This window comes from Mustelus asterias, chromosome 2 (assembly GCF_964213995.1).
Source record: "Mustelus asterias chromosome 2, sMusAst1.hap1.1, whole genome shotgun sequence".
Classification (NCBI taxonomy): Eukaryota; Metazoa; Chordata; class Chondrichthyes; order Carcharhiniformes; family Triakidae; genus Mustelus; species Mustelus asterias.
The window spans coordinates 63,168,499-63,185,232 of record NC_135802.1 but is presented as its reverse complement, the minus strand read 5'-3'; the positions used below and the strand labels follow the sequence as shown (position 1 = coordinate 63,185,232).

General features: G+C 42.6%; 1 protein-coding gene across 5 annotated transcripts in view; it reads left to right on the top strand.

Moving 5' to 3' along the window:
• Positions 1-16,734, top strand: part of tpk1 (thiamin pyrophosphokinase 1) — a 381,820-nt gene that overhangs the window by 67,527 nt on the left and 297,559 nt on the right. For 4 of the 5 annotated variants that reach the window (XM_078236390.1, XM_078236382.1, XM_078236417.1 and 1 more), the window contains one exon: positions 15,214-15,298. In XM_078236390.1, the coding sequence (XP_078092516.1) occupies positions 15,247-15,298 (52 nt within the window). In that variant the 5' untranslated portion in view covers positions 15,214-15,246. Of the gene's footprint in view, positions 1-13,596; positions 13,731-15,213; positions 15,299-16,734 lie in introns of those variants that run through there. The other variant, XM_078236400.1, reaches the window with a different exon arrangement.

Below are 16,734 nucleotides of genomic sequence, written 5' to 3'. Positions count from 1 at the left end.
GATAAAGGCACTTGAGGTGTGAAGGAATGAAGTCAGTGTAGGTCAGTGAGGATAAGGGGTGATGGAATGACAATGAGGATATTGAACAGTCCACTCAGCTGGATTTTGGATGAGCTGAAATGATGGAGTGGAAGGCCAGACAGAAGCATATTGAAACAGTAGACTCTGCTATAAAGCTATAAAGGTGTACTTGAGACCTACAAAGCCACATTCAGAGGCCTTTGAGAAGAAGAATTTTGCATTTTGGAGCTCAGATTGGGTGAATAAGATGGGGAGACTGCAAACTATCTGATTCAACATCAAATTATGATCAGGGAGGGAAATAGTGGTATGTGCCTTGTCGCTGTGGCTTAAGATGAGATCTTTAGTCTTCCCAGTGTTAAGCTGTGGGGAATAATGTATCCTGTAATACATTATTAGTATTACTAATAATGTATTATTATTACAAATACATTATAATATTGTATTATAATACAATAATTATAATAATTATAATTATTATAATATGTAGAGAAACAGTGCAGAGATATAGATGCTATTATTGTGCACATGGAAGATAAACTCATGGTTGTGAATGTTGTTGCCAAAAAGCAGAGGCTGGAGCAGGAGGCAGAAGGAATCAAGAATGGAGCTTACGGGGGGAGATTCCTGAAGTGATGGTAAGGGGATGAAAAGAATAAAGATTATGAAAATGATCTGACTATGATTGGATGGATGTAAATGCAACTACATTAGGGCAATTTTACCCAGATGTTGGATAGACCTTGGGAAGGAATGGTGTGGTTGACCATGCCAATGACTGCAGAGAGGCTGAAAAAGGCGAGGAACAATAATGCACTACTGTCATGAAGGCAGACCGGTGGCACAGTGGTTAGCACTGCTGCCCCACAGCACCAGGGACCCGGGTTCGATTCCCTGCTTGGATCACTGTGTGGAGTTTGCACATTCTCCCCGTGTCTACGTGTAGTTCCTCAGGGTGCTCCGGTTTCCTCCCACCGTCCAAAGATATGCGGATTAGGTGGATTGACCGGGCTAAATTGCCCCTTGGTGTCAGGGGGACGAGGGTAAATGCATGGGGTTGTGGGGATAGGGCCTGGGTTGGATTGTGGTCGGTGCAGACTCGATGGGCCGATTGAGTGGCCTCCTTCTGCACTGTATGGTTCTATGATTCTATAAATGTAAGTTGTAACTTTTATAGAGCAATTTAAAAGCTGGGATCAGGAGGAGGAGTGGTAACCTAATTGCATGATTTCAATTGGAATGTCCAGGAAGGAATGGAGGCATCCTTCCTGGATCCAGGAAGCATCAGTATTTTTAAGAGATTTGGTGAGGAAGAGGATGCTCCAGGTGAAGTACTTTGTAAGGACAGAGGTGATTGCTTTGAGACGTTGCTGGCAATTTTGACAAGTTTATCTGGTAAACATTTCAAGTGGAGATGAGTAACTGATTTGATTTGATTTTATTATTGTCACATATAGTGGGACACATTGAAAAGTATTGTTCCTTGCACACTATACAGACAAAGTGTACCATTCATAGAGTACAAGGAAAGGAAAGGGTGCACAATGTGGTAATCATAGAAATCATAGAAACCCTACAGTGCAGAAGGAGGCCATTCGGCCCATCGAGTCTGCACCGACCGCAATCCCACCCTACCCCCACATATTTACCCGCTTATCCCTCTAATCTACACATTTTAGGATTCTAAGGGGCAATTTTTAACCGGGCCAATCAACCTAACCCGCACATCTTTGGACTGTGGGAGGAAACCGGAGCACCCGGAGGAAACCCACGCAGACACGAGGAGAATGTGCAAACTCCACACAGACAGTGACCCGAGCCGGGAATCGAACCTGGGACCCTGGAGCTGTGAAGCAGCAGTGCTAACCACTGCGCTACCGTGCCGTGGTGTTACAGTCATAGCTAAAGTGTAGAGAAGGATCAACTTAATATATGGTAGGTCCATTCAAAAGTCTGATGGCAGCAGGCAGAAAGCTGTTTTTAAGTCGGTTGGTATGTGATCTCAGACTTTTGTATCTTTTTCCCGATGGAAAAAGATGGAAGAGAGTATCTCCGGGGTGTGTGGGTCCTTGATAATGCTGGCTGCTTTTCTAAGGCAGCGGGAACTGTCGACGGAGTCAATGGATAGGAGACTGGTTTGCGTGATGGACTGGGCTACATTCACATCCCTTTATAGTTTCTTGCAGTCTTGGCCAGAGCAGGAGCCATACCAAACTGTGATACATCTGGAAATGATGCTTTCTGTGGTACATCTGTAAAAATTGGTGAAAGTCGTAGCGGACATACTGAATTTCCATAGTCTTCTGAGAAAGTAAGGCGTTGGTGGGCTTTCTTAACAACTGTTGCAGTACAATTCATTCATGGGTGTGAGCATCACGAATATAACCAGTACTTATTGTCCATCCCTATTCACTCTCGAGAAGGTCTTGGTGATGAGCTACCTTGAAGCGCCACAGTCCGTGTAGTGTTGGTATGTCCAAAATGCGGTTCGGTAGGTCCCAGTCATAATGAAAGATTGGTGATGTATTTCCAAATCAGGATGTGTATTACTTTGGGGGAAACTTGTAGGATGTGGTGTTAACATGCATCTGCTACTGTTGTCCTTCTAGATGATTGAAATTGAGTTTGGAAGGTGCTGTTGAAGAAGGCTGGACATGGAGCGCATTGAAACAGTAGACTCTGGAGGCTATAGAGGTGTACTTGAGACTTACAAAGCCACATTCAGAGGCCTTTGAGAAGAAGAATTGTGCATTTTGAAGCTCAGATTGGCTGTGAGTTGTTGCTGCACAACCAGTAGATGGTACACACTGCAGCCATAAGATGAAGCTGAGAGATACCTTCACCATTGCTGGAGAGAATTAAGGCTCTCAATGTGCAGGAAAATGAGAGTCCGCAGTACCATTTTGGTCACTGCATGCGCTGTCCTGTCTGAACCCCCATCTAAACCTTCTATTTAAAATTTGAATAAAATAAAGATAAAAAGTTAACCATTAAAAAAGACTACATAATAACTAAGGAATAAGCAAACACAAACTTGCAAAAAAGCAGACAAATGTCAGCATGTAGAGACTTCAAATGCTTCCAATCAAACCGAGCTAATAATCCAGAACCAACGAGAGGCGGCCGTGGCTAGCACTGCTGCGCCACAGCACCAGGGACCTGGGTTCGATTCCCAGCTTCGGTTACTGTCTGTGTGCAGTTTGCACATTCTCCCCATGTCTGCATGGGTTTCCTCCGGCTGCTCCGGTTTCCTCCCACAATCTGAAAGACATGCTGGTTAGGTCCATTGACACGAACAAGTGCCGGACTGTGGCGACTAGAATTTCACAGTATCTTCATTGCAGTGTTAATGTAAGCCTTACTTGTGACTAATAAATTTAAAACTTTTACATGCATATATCAACGAGAAAAAGGACAAATGCATGATCACTCTTAAGGATGTGTTCTTTACTGTGAGTACAGCATTTATGTGACTTGTCCAGTTAAACTTCTGATTAATGATCCCCAGGGTGTTGATGGTAGGGAATTTAGCATCGATTATCAAGAGGAGATGGTTAGTGTTAGCGTGAATGAGATCAGAGGAGTCACTCTATACTCGGGTCTGTTCCAATTGTCAGACAGCTTATTGAACTCTCACACCAGCAGGGAGAAGTCACAGGGCAAGCCCAAATACAACTCCACTGAGCAAAGAAAATCATCAACTTTTATATGGTTACTCGACCCATCTCGGCCGGACACAAGGGCATAGCCTCAAAATAAGGGAAAGCAAATTTAGGACTGAGTTGAGAAAGAACTTCTTCACCCAAAAGGTTGTGAATGTGTGGAATTCCCTGCCCAGTGAAGCAGTTGAGGCTATTTCTTTGAATGTTTTTAAAACAAAGATAGATAGATTTTTGAACAGTAAAGGAATTATGGATTATGGTGAGTGTGTGGGTAAGTGGAGCTGAGTCCACGAAAAGATCAACCATGATCTTATTGAATGGCGGAGCAGGCTCGAGAGGCCAGATGGCCTACTCCTGCTCCTAGTTCTTATGTTCAATCCTAAGGGCTATTGATTACATACATTATACCCTTGATCCAACTGAAGTGGCTATTAGTTACTGTGGGGGTATCTGAGTGATTAGCACCTTGATAACGAATAGCTAGTTCGTCATTACAACCTTAGGTGGGATCAATGGGTATCTCTGTTAAGCAGGTCATTATCTACTCCTGTTCTTGTCCCTGGCTTGGTTATAAACATCTAACAATGGGTTGTATCCTTTGAGTCAGGATGGCCTTATCTCTCCACCTAGCCATGTGACAAAAGCATTATTTGAGAATTATATCCATCTTGGATTTACTAAGTGGTGGTCCCAATTGGAATGCAAAGTGGGTGGCTTAGGGGTGATCTTATAGCAGTCTATAAAATAATGAGGGGCATAGATAAGGTAGACAGTCAACATCTTTTCCCAAAAGTAGGGAAGTCTAAAACTAGAGGGCATAGGTTTAAGGTAAGAGGGGAGAGATACAAAAGGGTCCAGAGGGGCAATATTTTCACTCAGAGGGTGGTGAGTGTCTGGAACAAGCTGCCAGAGGCAGTAGTAGATTTACAATTTTGTCTTTTGAAAAGCATTTCGACAGTTACATGGGTAAGATGGGTATAGAGGGATTTGGGCCAAATGCGGGCATTTGGGACTACTTAGTGGTTAAAAACTGGGTGGCATGGACAAGTTGGGCTGAAGGGCCTGTTACTATGCTGTAAACCTTTGACTCTATAACAAACATACCATACTGTTCTCACTAGATTAAAGCAACCATTATGCTATCTTCCTTGCCTTTATCATGTTATGTCCTCCAGCTAGGACACACATGCTTTGTTGGGACATTTTGGCATGACTCTGTAGTTTTGTTCTACCCTTGTAGTTTGATATATTCATCAGAGGCTCCTACTGATCAAGTAATCAGACACCAGCTTGACCTTACAACCACTCACAATGGTATTGGATTTTTTAACACTGCAGCTTTCGTCAAACAGTTTAAGATATTTATATTGTTTGATATAGCAGCTAGTCATCCTCCAGTGTTTCACACGTACATTCTGGAGGATTTTATAATTATACAATCAATACACTTATGCATAAAAACATCTAAACTTCCTCTACATATACTTGCTTACTATGCCATAGGTGCTTTGCCACTTTTCCACACTAACAGTTTGACTCTCTTTTTGGAAGTGGTGACTGTGTGGCACGAAGGTGGCATTGCCATTATATGTCATGGGAAGGTACTGTGTTGTATATGTATTATAGGGAGGGGTGAGGAATTTGAACGTGGGGATGAGAATTTTCAATTAGAGGAGTTGGTAGCCCAGTAAGGGTGAACCGAGCACCCATGTAGGTCAGTGAGCACAGGAGTGAAAGATGACTGGGACCTGGCGCAAAGTAGGCATTGCTAACCGAGTTTTGGATGAGCTCAAGCTTTTGTTAGGTGGGATGACTACCAGGGAGCATGGGATAGTTGAGAGTGACGGGAACAAAAGCATGGATGAGAGTTTGAACTGAGGCAGGACAAAGATGGACAATAACTCAGATGTGCAATGAAGAGAATCTGGAGTTGGAAAGTCACCTCCAGATCAAGTAACACAAGTCAGGTTCAATCTGAGCAAATGACTGTTCCCTCACCAGCCTCCCTGGAATTAGTGAGGCCAAGGTGATGGCTTCAATCTTTCCAGTATTTATTTGGGGGTAGTTGCTGCTCTTACTGGACTGGATGTCAGGAAGCAGGCTGACAACACAGTGGAGTTGATAATGAGATTGAGCTTGGTGTCATTGTCGTGCTCGTGGAACCTGACATTCTGTCTGTGGATGCTGTTGCTGAGGGGCAACATATAAATGAGAAGCAGGAGGCCAAGAATAGATCATTGGCAGACTCCAGAGGATATCTAACCAGGTTAGTAAGAACTACTGTACAAACGCTGTCATTCTATGAAACTGCAATTGAAGTGATAGCTTAAGGCATTTGTGCTATGAGCAGAAGATGAAAAACCTGGTATTATTTACTCTGGAGAAAAGAATGCTCAGGGAATATATTATTCAGACATTCAAGATACTTAAGGGAATGAATCAACTGAACTTTGATAATATACTGGAGATTACTACTGGAACTAGAAATGTTCATTTTGTACTCAATAGCTCTATGAAGAAAACTTAGTTTTAAAAATTAATTCATAGGGTGTGGCCATTAATGGCAAGGCCACCATTTATTACTCATCTTTAGTTACTCTTGAGAAGATAGATAGTGGTGAGCTGCCTTCTTGAACCACTTCAGTCTTTGTGATGTAGGTGCTTCTACAGTGCTATTAGGTAAGGAGATCCAGGATCTTTGATTTGATTTGATTTATTATTGTCACATGTATTAACATACAGTATTGTTTCTTGCACACTATACAGACAAAGCATACCGTTCATAGAGAAGGAAATGAGAGAGTGCAGAATGTAGTGTTACAGTCATAGCTAGGGTGTAGAGAAAGATCAACTTAATGCAAGGTAAGTCCATTCAAAAGTCTGACAGCAGCAGGGAAGAAGCTGCTCTTGAGTCGGTTGGTACGTGAACCTCAGACTTTTGTATTTTTTTCCCAACGGAAGAAGGTGGAAGAGAGAATGTCCAGAGTGCGTGGGGTCCTTAATTATGCTGGCTGCTTTGCCGAGGTTGCGAGAAGTGTAGACTGAGTCAGTGGATGGGAGGCTGGTTTGTGTGATGGATTGGGCTACATTCAGGACCTTTTGTAGTTCCTTGCAGTCTTGGGCAGAGCAGGAGCCATACCAAGCTGTGATACAACCAGAAATAATGCTTTCTATGGTGCATCTGTAAACGTTGGTGAGAGTCGTAGCTGGCATGCTAAATTTCCTTAGTCTTCTGAGAAAGTAGAGGCGTTGGTGGGCTTTCTTAACTATAGTGTCGGCATAGGGGGACCAAGACAGGTTGTTGGTGATCTGGATACCTAAAAACCTGAAGCTCTCAACCCTTTCTACTTTGTCCCTGTTGATGTAGACAGGGGCATGTTCTCCTCTACACTTCCTGAAGTCATGGCGATCTCCTTCGTTTTGTTGATATTGAGGGAGAGATTATTGTTGCCACACCAGTTCACCAGATTCTCTATCTCATCCCTGTACTCGTTATTGTTTGAGATCTGACCCACTACGGTGGTGTCATCAGGAAACTTGAAAATCGAATTGGAGGGGAATCTGGCCACACAGTCATAGGTTATAAGGAGTGGGCTGAGAACACAGCCTTGTGGGGCACCGGTGTTGAGGATGATCGTGGAGGAGGTGTTGTTGCCTATCCTTACTGATTGTGGTCTGTGAGTTAGGAAGTTCAGGATCCAGTCGTAGAGGGAGGTGTCGAGGCTCAGGCCACGGAGTTTGGAGATGAGTTTCATGGGAATAATAGTGTTGAAGGCTGAGTTGTAGTCAATAAATAGGAGTCTGACATAGGTGTCCTTGTTATCTTAACTCAGCAACAGCAATATATTTCCAAATAAGCCATGTGACTTGGAGGGTACTTGCAGAAGATTATGTTCCAGTTGTCCTTATCTTTCTAGGTGGTAGAGATTTTGGGTTTGGGAGGTGCTGTCAAAGGAGCCTCAGCATGTTGCTGCAGTGTATCTTGTAGGTGGTATAAACTTCAGGCATGGTGGAGGGAGAGAGTACTCAAGGTGGTGGATGAATGGGGTTCCAATCACATGGACTGCTTAGTCCTGGAAGGTATTGAGATACTTGAGAGTTACTGGAGTCGTACTCGCCCAGGCAACCGCAGATTTTTCCATCACACTCCTGATGTGTGTAGTGTAGATGATGGGCAGGTTTTGGGGAGTCAGGAGGTGAGTTACTCATAGTAGAATGTCCAATCTCTAAACCTGCTCTTATAACCAAATAATTTAATAGATGATCCAGTTCAGTTTCTGGTCATTAATAACTCCCAGGATGTTGATGGTGAGGGATACAATGTTGGTAATGCCATTGAATGTCAAGGGGAGATGGTTAAGTTCTCTCTTGTTGGAGATTGTCATTTCCTGATATTTTATGTGACATAAATGTTTCTTGCCACTTATCAGCCCAAGTCTGAATGTTGCGCAGGTCTTGCTGCATTTGGATATGGACTGCTTCATTATCTGGAAAATTGTGAATGGAACAGAACACTGTAATCATCAAGATCATCCCATTTCTGATCTTATGATGGAAGAAAGGTCATTTGTGAAGCAGCTGAAAATGGTTAGGCCTTGGACACTACCCTGAGAAATACCTGCGTGATGTCTCTGGACTGAGATGATTGACTTCCAACAACTACAACCACCTTTCTTAGTGCTAGGTATGACTCCAACCAGTAGAGAGTATCTTCCGATTCCCAGTGACTGCAATTCTGCTCGGGCTCCTTTATGCCACACTCTGTTAAATGCTGCCTTGATGTCAAGGGCAGTTACTCTCACCTCTGAAGTTCAGCTTTTTTGTCCATGTCAGGATGAAGGTGAGAGGTTTGGAGCTGAGTAGCCCTGGTGGAAGCCAAAGTAAACATTGGTGAGTAGGTTATTGCTGAGTGAAGGCCACTTCACAGCACTGCTGATGATATCTCCCATCACTTTATTGATGATTGAGAATAAACTGTTGGTAATTGGTGGGATAGTATGTGTCCTGTTTTTTGTGAGCTGAACATTCAAGTAAAATGTTTCACATTCTTGATTAGATTCCAGTATCATATCTGTACTGGAACAGCTTGGCTAGGAACACAGCTAGCTCTGGAGTAAATGTCTTCAGCATTTAAGCTGAGCTGTTGTCAGGTCCCATTCCTCAGCCATTTCCACTGTGCTCAGCTGTTTCTTGTATCACGTGGAGAGAATCAAATTGCCTGATGACTGGCATCTGTGAAGGTGGGGAGCTCAGAATACATTTGAGGTATATCATCCACTCAACACATCTGGCTGAAGTCAGTTACAATTGCATTAGCCTTCTGTTTTACATTGACATATTGGACTCTGCCATCATTGAGGAAATGGATGTTCATGGAACCACCTCCTTTCACCAGTTGTTTAATTGCTCACCACCATTCGCAACGGTGTGTGGCAGGATTGCAGATCAGCTTTGATCTGCTCGGTTGGTTGTGGGATCACTTAGCTCCGACTGTCGTATACTGCTTCCATTGTTTGGCATGCATGTTGTCTTGTATTGTAGCTTCCCCAGGTTTAGGTATTCCTGATGTTCCTCCTGGAATGCTCTCTGACATTCTTGATTGAACCAGAATTGCTCTCTTGGTTTGATGGTATTGAAGTGAGGGATATGCTGGTGCATGAGGTTACAGAATGTGGTGAAATATAATGCCATTGCTGATGACCCAGAGCACCTCATGGAAGTCCAGTTTTGAGCAGCTCATCTGCACTGAATCTATCCCATTCAGCACAGTGATAGTGCTGCACAACCTGAGTGGAGGATATCCTCAAAGTGAAGATGTAACTTGTCTCCTTAAGGTTTGTGAGGCAGTCACTCCAAGCATTACGTTCATGAATAAATTTGCCTATGACAAGTGGATTAGTGAAAGTGAGTTTAAGTAGATTTGTCCCCCTCATGTTTGTTTGCATATATATATATATATAAAAAGGAATAGAGTGGCTAGAGTGAATGTTGGACCCTTGGAGGACGAGAGGGGGGAGTTAATAGTGGGAAATGAGGATATGGCTGAGTCTTTAAATAAGTTTTTTGTGTCGGTCTTCACGGTGGAGGACACAAATAGTTTGCCAAATATTAACGATAGAGGGTTGGCAGCAGGAGAAATACTTAATACAATTAATGTTACCAGAGAGGCAGTGCTGGGTAGACTAATGGGACTGAAGGTGGACAAGTCCCCGGGTCCGGATGGAATGCATCCCAGGGTATTGAAAGAAATGTCAGAGGTAATAGTGGATGCGTTAGTGATTATTTATCAAAACTCGTTGCATTCTGGGGTAGTGCCGGTTGATTGGAAAACGGCTAATGTTACGCCGCTGTTTAAAAAAAGGAGACAAAAGGCGGGTAACTATAGGCCGGTCAGCTTAACGTCTGTAGTAGGGAAAATGCTGGAATCCATTATTAAAGAGGAGATAGCAGGGCATCTGGATAGAAATGGTTCGATCAATCAGACGCAGCATGGATTCATGAGGGGAAAGTCGTGCTTGACGAACATGTTGGATTTTTATGAAGATGTGACTAGGGTGGTTGATGGAGGAGAACCGGTGGATGCGGTGTTTTTGGATTTCCAAAAGGCGTTTGATAAGGTGCCCCATAAAAGGCTGCTGAAGAAGATTAGGGCACACGGAGTTGGGGGTAGTGTGTTAAAGTGGATTGGGGACTGGCTATCCGACAGGAAGCAAAGAGTCGGAATAAATGGGTGTTTTTCCGGTTGGAGGAAGGTAACTAGTGGCGTGCCGCAGGGATCGGTACTCGGACCGCAACTATTTACCATTTATATAGATGATCTGGAGGAGGGGGCGGAGTGTAGGGTAACGAAGTTTGCAGACGACACAAAGATAAGTGGAAAAGTGAATCGTGTGGAGGACGGAGAAGATCTGCAGAGAGATTTGGACAGGCTGAGTGAGTGGGCGAGGATATGGCAAATGGAGTATAACGTTGATAAATGCGAGGTTATACACTTTGGAGGAAATAATAACAAATGGGATTACTATCTCAATGGAAACAAATTAAAACATGCTACCGTGCAAAGGGACCTGGGGGTCCTTGTGCATGAGACGCAAAAGCCCAGTCTGCAGGTACAACAGGTGATCAAGAAGGCAAATGGGATGTTGGCCTATATCGCGAGGGGGATAGAATATAAAAGCAGGGATGTCTTGATGCACCTGTACAGGGCATTGGTGAGGCCGCAGCTGGAATACTGTGTGCAGTATTGGTCCCCTTATATGAGGAAGGATATATTGGCATTGGAGGGAGTGCAGAGAAGGTTCATCAGGTTGATACCGGAGATGAGGGGTTTGGATTATGAGGAGAGGCTGAGGAGATTGGGTTTGTACTCGTTGGAGTTTAGAAGGATGAGGGGGGATCTTATGGAGACTTATAAGATAATGCGGGGGCTGGATAGGGTGGAGGCGGAGAGATTCTTTCCACTTAGTAAGGAAGTTAAAACTAGAGGACACAGCCTCAAAATAAAGGGGGGTCGGTTTAAGACAGAGTTGAGGAGGAACTTCTTCTCCCAGAGGGTGGTGAATCTCTGGAATTCTCTGCCCACTGAGGTGGTGGAGGCTACCTCGCTGAATATGTTTAAAGCGCGGATGGATGGATTCCTGATCGGTAGGGGAATTAAGGGTTATGGGGATCAGGCGGGTAAGTGGTACTGATCCACGTCAGATCAGCCATGATCTTATTGAATGGCGGGGCAGGCTCGAGGGGCTAGATGGCCTACTCCTGCTCCTATTTCTTATGTTCTTATGTTCTTACCATCTATTTTGCCCAATGTGGAAGCTATGTCCTCAGTCCACTCGGTCAATGCTGCTGAGTCATTCCTGGCAGCGAACATTCAAGATACTCATCCAGAGTACATTCTGTGCCTGTCTCCCTTTAGTGCTTCTTCCACATTGGGTTCAACATGGAAGAGTACTGATTCAACAGCTGAGTGAGGGTGACAAGTGATAATCAGCAAGAGAGTTTTTTTGCCCTGGTTTGACCTAATGGTGTGACACTTCATGGGGTCCAAAGTCAATATTAAGAACTTGCAGGACTACTATCTCATGATTGTACACCATGATTGTGCTATGACTCTTGGTGTGTCTGCCCTGTCGGTAGATCATGACATACCCAGACGTGGTGATGGAGGAATTGGGGAAATGTGCTGAAAGATATTAATCTAAGGGTGTGACTATGTGAGGATGTTGCTTGTTGAGTATTTGGGACAGCTCTTCCAACTTTCATACAAGTTCCCAAACATTAATGAGGATGATTTTGCAGTGTCGACCTTGTTGTGTTTAGTGTTGATTTGCGTGGTGCATCTGGTATTATTGTTAGACTTTTTTGTGATGTTTTAATATAATTGAATGGGGTGCTAGTCTGTAGCAGTGGACAAGTAAGAGACAACTTTATTGTGGGTCTGGTCAGAACTAAGACAAGTAAAGAAGGCAGATTTCTTCCTCAAAGGAAGTTAATGAACCAGATAAGTTTTTATTAAATTATGCCAGTTTCATCTTTACCATTACAAAACCATCTTTTTATTCCAGATTAAGGCTGTGACTTGAATTTGGAATTATCTAAAAATATGGATTACTGGACCAGCAACATACACAACTTTCCACCATTCATGGTTTCCTAGTATTAAATTTTTCTCTGTGTTTTCATTATCCTGCAGCATTTCACACGATGCTTCTGTGAAGTTGTTGCATGTTTTAAGGCTTAATGATGTCAGTGGGATTGGCTGTCCAAACCAAGCCGCAGCCTTCAAGTTCTCATGTTGCATCAAACTGTTAATTTGATGTGTTGTAACATTGTTAGCAGTGCCTTACATAATTCCATCGAGATGAAACAAAATGAAGCCTGTGTTCCTGGGAATGTATGATTGCCTTTCTTGCATGGGAGTTTTGTTGTTCTCAGATGTTTTCCCCTTGTCTTCAATAGACACTTTTCATCTGGTTGCCATTCCATGCTTATTTTCGAATCATACATAATAATGAGCAGTCCTGATTTTAATTGTTCCACCATTGGTTGTCATGCCTTCACTTGCCAAGACCCAGAGCTCTAGAAATTCATTGTGTCCTTCCTCTTCTACGATTCTGATAGATTCTGCCTTAAAAAATTGATTTCTTTCCATTAACTGTGATAACCATATGACCATTGGGATAATCCCGTTAGGTGTTATTTCCCATATCCATTTCACAACATTATCAGGCATGTGGTGCTTCATGGTGGCTTTTGTTGGCCCACATATGTTTTGCCATGATATATCAGGTTTCCTGCAAAATTAGGTGGATCTGGATTATGTTGGACACCGAGTATTGCTTCCCTGTAACGGCAGGGTCCACCAAGCTAAGTGGAGACATTGAAACGTCCTCCAGTCTTCTGCCCAAGAACAGCCTTATTGGAGTCTGTTGGTCAGTAGGTTCAACTGTCCCAGTCCCACTGTGTACGTTAAAATGCTTGATGCCTTAAAGCGTGCATGCAATTGCTTTTTCATGTATAAAATAGACTTGGATGCATAAGAAACTGGGTTTCTGTCACAAGGCTCTAGGATTAGGATGATTGAAAATACTCATTGGCTGTTGTTTCTTGGCAAAAGAACTTTTTTGAGTTACCTGGAGCGAGAACTGGAGTCTTTATGTAAAGCTTCTTTTAACTCATCTTTGCACTGGTGGGTCATGTTATGAATATTTTAATCAGAGAAAATGATCCATCTTCATGACTAAAAACCTTCTGGAAGAATTTGTATTTTAAAAGACACTGTCCCTGAAAGGATTGATGCAAGGAACTCTGATTGCTTTTCATGGACGTGATACCTATTTACAAAATAAAGTAATTAAGCAGTTTCAAAAAAGCTGGAAACCTCTTGCTCCCTGTGGACTGCGTTCAAAAGGAATCACGTGGTAATTTATAGTCCTGAAGAAAGCACGCCTGGAAGACTGCATTTAAAAGTTGGTTTTGTTTTGCTTTGAGAAGGACCAGCTGCACACGAAAAGAAGGCAGCAGGCTTTTTGCAGCCCAGAGCCAGAAGTGAGTAGAAGCTGCTCTTAAATTGCTGTATGTGATGGTATTGAGTATGTACAGGTATTCCTTGAGTCTGCTTGAAAACCAGTGCAAGAGATATCAATTATTTCACAGATCAGCACTGAGAGACCAACCGAATAACCGAGACACACCATTTCCGAGACTCTACCCTTTTTCCTTTTTCCTTGAATCATTGACTTTTAATCTTTAAATTCCTCTGTCTTTATTTTCTTTTTTTCTGGTGTTTGTGTGTGTGTGTGTGTGTGTCTGTATATAAGACTTTGAGTGTTTTGAAAGCGTAATTAGCATAATTAGTTGCTTCGTACGGTATGTCAATTAAGCTTTGCCTTTTTATTTGACTTGGACGGTTTTACAATAAAGTAATAAGTTTAATGTTCATTGAATGAAAGAAGCCTGTTAAAGTCTCTGACTCTTGGGTAACAGCTTTGAAGGTAAATAATTCACCATTTTGATGAGTGAATCAAACTTTTAAACTAATGGTGTTACCTGTGGAATAGTGGGGCTAATCAAACTGCACACTCCTCCCAATACTGGTTGTAACAGTGAACAAAATATTTTGTAAAATTCCACTAATACTAGTCCCAACATTAACTGTGTCACTTTAACAGATGTTGGTCAGGGTAACTCATTGTTAGCGTGAATGAGTTCAAATTCCACACTTGGGTGTGTTCCAATCACAAACAGTTTATTGAGCTCTCATGCCGGGGAAGAAGTCACAGGGCGAGCCCAAATGCAACTCTACATGAGGAAAAGAAAATCAACAACTTTCATACAGTCACTCAACCCACCTCGGCCAGACACAATCCAATCCTAAGGGCTATTGATTACATACATTATCCCCTTGATCCAATTGAAGTGGCTATTAGTCACAGTGAGGGTATCTGTGTGATCAGCAGTTAGGCACCTCGGGGACGAATAGCTACTTCGTCATTCATGGCCTTGGGTGGGATCAATAGTTATTTTTGCTAAGCAGGTTGTTATCTCCTCCTGTCCCTGTCCCTGGCTTGGTCATAAACATCTACCTATAGGTTGTATCCTTTGAGTCAGGATGGCCTTATCGCTCTACCTAGCCATGTAGAATTACATCCTCCTTGCATTTCCTACATGGTGTTCCCAACTGGAAGGCAAAGTGGGTGAAACATATCATCCTGTTCTCACTAGATTAAAGGAACCAATTTATGCTACCTTCCCTGCACTTACCATCTTATGTCCTCCAGCTAAGACACACAGTGGTGATGGTTCATATCATAGCTGTATTGGCATTGAATGTACATAGCAAATTGCATTGTAGTTGAGTATATGATGCTCTAATGGCATCATAAACATCAGCTGATGTATGGCCATATTTGATCAAAAGCACTTACCTATCTGGTGAAGTTGATTTTGGTTAATCATTACTGCTTACAATTCATATATCTGAAACATCATTTAATGTGGTTGTCACTACTCTATTATGTTTTTGTTGCAGAGTCACTAAGGCAGAACTTCAAAGTCCACATTGATGGCTGCTACAGATGATATGTTTGTTCCTCTGGAGTGTTTGCTTCCTGCAGGTATTTTTATGTTCTCTCTCAAACAGCACATCTGTATGTTGGGCTGTTTGTCACTTATTTGATGTTTGTACTCGGTATATCGGGTGCATCTTTCAAGACACAATGGGCTTTACCCTGGAGATAAGAACGTGGACACTTTACCAATTGAAATGTATGTACTGGTGCTCACAGTATATCAAACATTATGAAATCTGAACTATTTCAAAACATGTATTGTCCAGTTTTTTGGCGACTTAAAGCAAGCTATTACAAATGGTTGTTCATAAAAGCTTGAAGTGGTCATCAGTGGTGAAGCTGATGCCTCAAATGAGAAGTATTTGAGACCACCTTAACTCGAATGAAAAAAATCTTGTTATCAAAGCAATCATTGTTCTTTACAGCTCTCTGCAAGAGCAACTCAGCTAATTTTTTTTTAAAGAATTAATTTATGGGATATGATGAGCACTTTTTTGAATTACTGCGGTCCATTTTGTATAGGTACTCTCACAGTTCTGTTCAGGATGGAGATCCAGTATTTTGAGTCATAGAGTCATAGAGGTTTACAGCATGGAAACAGGCCCTTCAGCCCAACTTGTCCATGCCGCCCTTTTTTTAAAAACCCCTAAGCTAATCCCAATTGCCCGCATTTGGCCCATATTCCTCTATAGCCATCGTACCCATGTAACTATCTAAATGCTTTTTAAAAGACAAAATTGTACCCGCCTCCACTGCTACCTCTGGCAGCTTGTTCCAGACACTCACCACCCTCTGTATGAAAAAATTGCCCCTCTGGACACTTTTGTATCTCTCCCCTCTCACCTTAAACCTATGCCCTCTCGTTTTAGACTCCCCTACCTTTGGGAAAAGATATTGACTATCTAGTTAATCTATGCCCCTCATTATTTTATAGATCTCTATAAGATCACCCCTCAGCTTCCTATGCTCCAGAGAAAAAAAGTCCCAGTCTATCCAGCCTCTCCTTATAACTCAATCCATCAAGTCCTGGTAGCATCCTAGTAAATCTTTTCTGCACTCTTTCTAGTTTAATAATATCCTTTCTAGAATAGGGTGACCATAATTGCACACAGTGTTCCAAGTGTGGCCTTACCAATGTCTTGTACAATTTCAACAAGACATTCCAACTCCTGTATTCAATGTTCTGACCGTGTGGATTGGCACAGGCTGTTCTCTGGTAAGGATGTAAATGGAAAGTGGGAGGCCTTCAAAGGAGAAACTTTGAGAGTGCAGAGTTTGTATGTTCCTGTCAGGATTAAAGGCAAAGTAAATAGGAATAAGGAATCTTGGTTCTCGAGTGAGATTGTAACACTGATTAAGAGGAAGAGAGAGTTGTATGAAATGTACAGGCAGCAAGGAACAGATCAGATGCTCGAGGAGTATAAAAAGTGCAAGAAGCTACTTAAGAGGGAAATCAGGAGGGCTAAAAGAAGACATGAGGT